Source organism: Peromyscus californicus, unplaced genomic scaffold (genome assembly GCF_007827085.1).
Source record: "Peromyscus californicus insignis strain IS unplaced genomic scaffold, ASM782708v3 Scaffold_21__1_contigs__length_65335640, whole genome shotgun sequence".
NCBI classification, from domain to species: Eukaryota; Metazoa; Chordata; class Mammalia; order Rodentia; family Cricetidae; genus Peromyscus; species Peromyscus californicus.
Genome location: NW_026294514.1, coordinates 64,851,545 through 64,858,906, shown reverse-complemented (window position 1 = coordinate 64,858,906; position 7,362 = coordinate 64,851,545). Strand labels below are relative to the sequence as shown.

Genomic DNA, 7,362 nt, shown 5'->3' with positions numbered 1-7,362 from the left:
TTCTATACATTGACTTAGTGTCTTGATAGTTGAAGGGGAAAATAGCCTATTAGCAAAGAAAAGACTTCAAAGCCTATTGAGCAGAAAAAATAGGTGTCAGTTATTTCGACAGCTGCCTCTATATCTGTGAGAAATGGGGAAGGGGGCTAGTCATTTTTAGTGTTTGTTTTGTGTTTTGCAAACACAGATTTTCTGAATTCCATTTTCTGAGCATATGAGTAGCTTCTAGTAGTATCTTCCAAGTAAAGCCAGGGAAGATTTAGGCAGAATATGAGAATGTTTGAAAACGAAATTTTCAAGCAAAATTTGTTCATATTCTTGTTGAAGACTCAGTCTTGATGACAAAATTCCAGATGATTTTGTTGGGAAACTCCAAAATAAACACCCCCAAATCTCTTTGTAAACATCAGCTTTGCTCAAAAGGTCCAAGACCAGGTCTTGAATTCATTTTCAACAAATATGTTTTATTTTTAACTGTCCATATTGAGATGGTTTAGATTTTTGTCCCTGGCTGTTGGCTTGTGTCCTTTCGATTGTTTTTATTATTAAGGCTGATATTCTACACCACACATATCCTCTTGGGGAGACTATTATCACTTGACAACTCTTAAGAAAAGGAAAGAATACTTGTTTTTACTGAACAATATATTTCATGAAGTTGTTCCAAGAGTCAAACCTTGGTATCTCACAGAAATTGTTGAAGAACAATAAGAATTTTGGAGTTGCCTCTCATGGCTACAAGTTCTTCATCTTCACTGAAAATTAGTTTAGGGTCTTCTGGGAGATGGGAAAAGTACACTTTGGGAATCCTTAAGAAATATTAAGTTGTGCATGATGAAAGCACCATCATGTCCCATCTGACTAAAACCTTAAATAAGAGAAACTGGAGATAGTCTGCAATGTTGTAGTTTGAATGAGAAATGTCCTCCATAGACTTGTGTATTTAAATGCTTGGTCGCTGATTGGCAAAACTGATTAGGGAAGTAATGAAACCTTCCGGAGGTGGAGCCTTCCTGGGGCGGGGGAGTATTTCACTTGGGGTTTCTCACCCCACCCCTGCTCTTTCACTCTGCTTCTTGAGTACTGCCTTCTCTTACCCCCATGTTCCTCCTGCCATGCCTTCCCTGACATGATGGACTCTATCCATCTGGAACCATAGGCAAAATAAACTCTTTTTCTTGCCCAAGTTGCTTTTGTCAAAGTGTTTTATCACAGTGTATTAGTTTGCCTTGTGTTGGCCGTGATAAAATATTCTTCCCAAGAGAACTTGATAAGGAAAGGGTTTATTTAGCTATGTTTCTCATAGCCCATCTTTGAGGGAAGTCAGAGCAAGAAGTCAAGGCAGAAACTGAAGCAGAAGCCATGGAAGAACGCTGCTTACTGGCTTAATTTCTATGGCTTGCTCAGTCTGCTTCCTTCTACAACTCAGGACCACCTGCTCAGGGATGGCACAGCTCATAGTGGGCTTTGGCGAACCCATATCAATCATTAATCAAGAAAATGTCCCCCACAGAATTGCATACAGGCCAATCTGATGGAGGCATTTGCTCAATTGAGGTTGTCTGTTCCCAGATAATCCTAGCTAACTTGTGTCAGGGTGACAAAAAGCTCATGGGTTCACACCACAACAGAAAGTAACTAATGCATGTGGTTTCCTACAATAGTGTCAAACTTTGCATTACTTGCCCATGAACTACAGCATGTGTGGTCTCAGATTTGGAGTGCATATTCTCTTCCCTCCTAAAATGTGAAGAAGCCTGAGATGTAAAATATAGACAGTTAAGGCAGAAAGGAAGAAGATGGGAAGAAGGGGGTAAAGATGACAGAAGAAGGAAATAAAAGAGAAAAAAATAAGGGATAGAAGGAAATAAAATGTTTCTATAATATGTTCTTGTTAGCTAGCTGAATCTTTATGTGTCATACTGTGAGCATGAAAACATGTCCTCCTTCAACATCCTATTGATAAAAACAACAGAAATAAGCAGAAACCACTACATGACCAGTGTTCTGTAATCTGCTAAGCACAAGTATCATGCTTGTGTGTTTCCTTAGGTCATGCACATTATATTTCAGCTGTATGGTTCATCTAACTTTGTTTTTCTCCCCATCAATACATCCATTCCCAATTTATTTTTGTAAGTAGGTAAGGGCCAATGCTTAACTTCAGTAAAAAGCTATTTGCAAATGGAAACACATGAACTATGAACCAATGGCTGAGGGGTCCCCACTGGATCAGGTCCTCTGAATGGGTGAGATAGTTGATTGGCTTGATCTGTTTGGGAGGCATCCAGGCAGTGGGACCGGGTCCTGTGCTCATTGCATGAGTTGGCTGCTTGAAACCTGGGGCCTATGCAGGATTGCTTGGCTCGGCCTGGGAGGAGGGGACTGGACCTACCTGGACTGAGTCTACCAGGTTGATCTCAGTCTGTGGGGAAGGCTTTGCCCTGGAGGAGATGGGAATGGGGGGGATCTGGGGGGAAGGTGAGGGGGACGGGAGGGGGGAGAACAAGGTAATCCGTGGCTGATATGTAGAACTGAATTGTATTGCAAAATAAAAAATAAATAAATATAAAAAAAGAGCTATTTGCACATCTTTGAGGAAAGTGGGAAAACTCTGGGGAGCCTTCCATAATTCCAGGATTTTATCCTCAACCTATGAATCCAAGACATGGTGATTCTTCCCTCCACCTATGCATCCTTCCATCCATTCAGTAGCACTCTAACAGAAACTTAATTAGTTCCTCCTGGTACCTGCCACAGAAGCTGGAGACAAAACATGAACAATAACAACAGCAAAGACAATTTCTACTATTTTAAAGACAACTTAACACCCAAGAGATTTAAATAGACATTTGCTTAACTATATAAATAGAAATATAGTTGGAAACCATGGTAAATAACATAAAACTATAGAATCCTGTAGCAAAAAGTCTTGATTTAGAGAGTTTGGGTTTTTTTTGTTATTGTTCAGGTTTTTAAATTATTTTATGTGCATTTAGTGCCTGTAGAAGCCATAAAAGGGCGTCAGATCTCATGCAGCTTCACCCACATGTGTTTGTGACCCAGCTGATGTGGGGGCTGGGAAGGAAACCTGGGTCCTTTGCAAGATCAACAATCATTCTTAACTGCTGAGTCATCTCCTTAGTTTTTCATTTAGTTTTAGCATGTCCTAGAAAACAGACTCAAAGGGACATCTTGATTTAGGATTTTGTCCATTGCCCATAGCCAGGACAAGAACTTGATCAAAACTTTGTTATTTGTGCTCCACCAAAATCTCTTGGAAACTTGGCTTTTAAAATTCTGTCCCTGTTAAACACTTAAAAAACAATTTTTTAAAAAAGTTTATTTAGAATGTTTTAGTATTTTAATGTAAAATAAGCTAGGTTTGGAGAGGAAATGAAAATCTAAAGAAGAGGGATCTTGCCTGAACACAGCAACAACCTTGCAACACTCTCACAGGGATCTCAGTACAAGGCCTGGCTGAGCCCTGGGTGAGTCCCTCAATTCTAAAGTAATCTCCGTATTACCAGCGGGTCTGTTTGACTTGCGTTGGAGTTAATGATCACAAAAGCAGAGCCTGTGGCCACTAACAGAGACTGTAGTACAGAAGGAGACTGGACACACTTAAAACAGGATGAAAGGCAGGCCCTCCCTTTTAGAGGAGTGACAACTGGCTGTCTAGAAGACTTCCTAAGATTATTCAAAGGTAACATTACAAGTTTATCTTTCAATTACTTACACATCTTCCACCTAGAATCCTCAAGCTGATATTATCCAAGCTAGTCACAGAGCATGCCATTCTTTGTCCTCAAAACAAATTTTTAGCAAAAATCTTTTGTATAAATAACCTCGTACACATCTGAGCGAGGAAGGCAACATCATCTTGAGATGTGATGGCTGGGTTCTTTCCTTCTTATTCTTACTTTCCTTTCCACTTTACTTCCTTTTTCCTTTCACCCCTTCTCTCCTATCTTCCCCTTCCTCCCCTTCTTCACTCTTTTGTTCCTTTTAAATTCAAGGATAAGAGTGTGAACCTGAAATTGGGAGAACTTCAACTCCAGAGAAGTGCCATTTCAATCAGAATTAGGGAGTAACCAACACTTGAGTCCATCTCTTCAGCAGGCACCCACATTATCTCCTTCAAAGCCTTTCTGTTCCTTACTGATTCCAAGAAGGACATTTCTTCACAGCCAGTTTCTTTGCTTTTATTAATATGTGGCCATTCTAAGAGATCATGACCTGGAGAGACATTTTTATCCATTCTCCAAAGGATTCTAGGCTTACCTTTCAGGATTTCAGAATGGGTTCTACAAATGATGAACAGGGGGTTTTAAAGAGCAATTATTTGCAAAATGTTTGGAAACATTCTTCTCTGAAATAAGTCCATCCCATTAAGCAAGGTCAACACATTATTAGTAACATTACTGTCTCAATTAAGGGGCAGTCATCTATGAAAAACAAATTGAAAAAGATCTCAAAACACAAGGAATGTCCTATGTATGATCAATTTTAAAAAAAAGATAAAATTGCCCTGTTTACCAAGCTTTATTTATTTTACATGTCAAATTTCCATTCCGTAAAAAAGGGAAATTCATATAAAGTATGAAACATCCTGGCTTTATTAACACAAACATATTTTTATTAAAGAGTGAATGCATTTATCTAAAGAATAGTTTACAATTGTCACAAAGCAACAAGCATATCTTCAGGAGGTGAGTCCTCACCAAACGACTCCATGCTTATTGTACATGCCTTGAAACTGGACCCACACAGGGGACATACACACACACAAACACATACATGGACACATGGGTACACAGACTAAAATACCAACACCATTGCTGTCTGGATTATATTAGCTTTCACTTAAGGCTTCTAAGGTGCCCCGTTGCCCTTCGCATCACCAGAAATAAAACACACCCTTTAGAAGAGCAACATCACTTGAAAAGGTGGCTCATGTGCCCTCTTAATGTGTCTATCCATCTTAAATGTGTATATTTTAACAACTACTTTCCATGATTATGATATGCAAAGATCTTGAAATTGAGAGATCTCAAGCTATCAATGATAATTTCTCTTCAGAACTGATAGTTCAAAGGGCTTATTCTGACTCTAAGATATTACTGACTTCAGGAAAACAAGGTCATATTTCCCTTTAGGTTTTCAGATAGACATGGGCAAACTGACTTGATTTCACTCATTCCCTACATGAGTTCAAGGCTGAATGATGAAGCAAGACTTCCCAGGCAATGCCATGTCAGAGTTTAAACTTTCCATGAAGGAGTCATCCAATAGGACTTAACCAAGTAAGTTACTATAAATCAGGACTTAATAAGGGCAACCTCTATAGCCTTGGGCCACCCATTCCCCTTTTGTTCTAGGATTTCTGATGTCTGAGACTTCTGGTAGGTCTGCTGACTGTTTATTGAACTAATTTGTTATTTTCTTCCCTGTTGGAGTCCTGCAGTGTGTTGAGCTTCCATCCCTTTTGGGGAAGCTAGAAGGAGAAAGAACATGGTGGGGCAGAAGGAGGAACATGATCATTAGTTGCAAGGATTCTAAGAAAATAAATGAAGTAAATACAATAGGAGGGTACTACTTGATATGCTCACGTAAATCAAAGCATTATTTTTAACTGCGAATTAACTGCCATCTAGCGTGCTGTTAGTTGTAAAGCTCGATCCAAGCTCTGCTGATTCACCAGTACTGAGGAGAGTGTCTGCAAACATGCCAAGAGAGAGGAGCAATCAGTCAGTCACTTGGACTGGACATGTCCCTTCCATCCTGCGACCTCCATACCAGCATCACCTCCCCACACCACCCACCAGCCTAGGGATCACAGATATGCCTCTGACATTCTTGTTGGATTTCATAAGGCAGATTGGAACAGTCCATCAGACTACAGCCACAGAGCATTTGCCTGAGAATGGTGAAAATAGGCGTGGAGATCTCCCACCAGGAAGTGTTGGAATAGGAGAAAAAAACCGAGAAGACAGTCTGGAACCTTCCTCCCCGCCCATACACCCACTCTCCTCATGGTCACAGCAGCAGCAGATTTCAATGTCACATAATTAACAATACATTTCTTTAGATTTAGAATTGCTCTTCTGAATTTAAAAAGCATGGTCAGCCAATAGTTTTGGCAGTCTTTTCATACCAAATTTGAATCATTGCAAACGCATCTATCTTCTGAAATTCCTTGCCCAATTGCTGCCTTCCCTGGAACATCTTAAATTCCTTCAGCCATCATCAGATTCTAATTCCTGGGAAGCCTCTTCAGAGGAGCTGCTCCTATGGATCCGCCCATCACTCTTCATACTGTGGAAAGTCTTCCTGAAGGCCTCCATCATGGCATGTGCCAGCTTCTTGGCCTCCAGCTTGCTCTCGCATTGCACAGCGTGGCAGTCCATCTGGTAAGACAGGTCATCGTTGATCTCTCTGTACACCCAGGCGAAGATGTTGGGGCTCACATTGTGGTCAGCTGTGCAGTAGGCAATGCGAGCTACCTGGAAGGTATCCATGTGCACTGTCGCCTCACCCTTGTGGTCAAGGTGATGAAGCCACACTTGGAATGGACGGATCTCTAGGAGGGCATTGGCTGGAAAAACGTCTTCTCGGGCCAGTGTGTGTTTCTTCCAGAGCTCAATGACTGGCTTCTCGGTGCAGCCAGATAAAAACTGCATGCCTGTGGTGGAGACTTTCCCCAGATAGGTGACCTGCAGATGGGAGATAGGAAGCAAAGGGGGAGGTCAGAACTGCACTCACTCTGATAGGCTGAGAGACAAGAGACATGATACACACTAAAAGTGGCAGGGCCACCAGGGAGGTGTGCATACTCCTTGACCCCAGAGAAGCAGGATTTTTTCCTTTCCTTCCTAGCAAGTTTCCTCTGGGGCAAAAGCATCAAAACTCTTTAAACAGAGTTGGATTTTTAAAATCTAATACCAGGAGAACTCCTTCACTCTTTCAAACCACTTTTAAATTAAAAGTGACCAATGATGATGATCTTTAATTTGGCATTTCTTGGAAATCACAGGTCATTAGAAGTTTACTTTCAATCAAATTGGAAATGTGAGTGCTCAAGGACAGCAGGAAATCAGGAGGCCGGTACATCAGCAAAACAAAGCCTGTATGATCCTTTCCCCAAATCCTTCCATTTCTGATTTCCTTTATGCTGCTTGCTTCCAGCAAATACCAAAGAAACAAAAAAGTGGTCTGTCCAAATTACAGCCTGAAGCATTATTTCCCCCTTCCACTGAGAAGTTTTGAAAATAAGATAATGCCTAGCTATTTTTCAACCTAAATAGTTTGTGAAATGATGGGCATCTGGTTATGAGACTGTAGCTGAGAGATTAGGGGAGA

At 40.8% G+C, this 7,362-nt stretch overlaps 1 protein-coding gene across 2 annotated transcripts in view; it reads right to left on the bottom strand.

Annotated features, from left to right (window-relative positions):
- Positions 1-4,530: 4,530 nt before the first annotated feature.
- Pid1 (phosphotyrosine interaction domain containing 1) overlaps positions 4,531-7,362 on the bottom strand; it is a 237,015-nt gene continuing 234,183 nt past the window's right edge. For both annotated transcript variants that reach the window (XM_052750587.1, XM_052750586.1), the window contains one exon: positions 4,531-6,716. In XM_052750587.1, the coding sequence (XP_052606547.1) occupies positions 6,240-6,716 (477 nt within the window). In that variant the 3' untranslated portion in view covers positions 4,531-6,239. The remainder of the gene's footprint in view (positions 6,717-7,362) is intronic.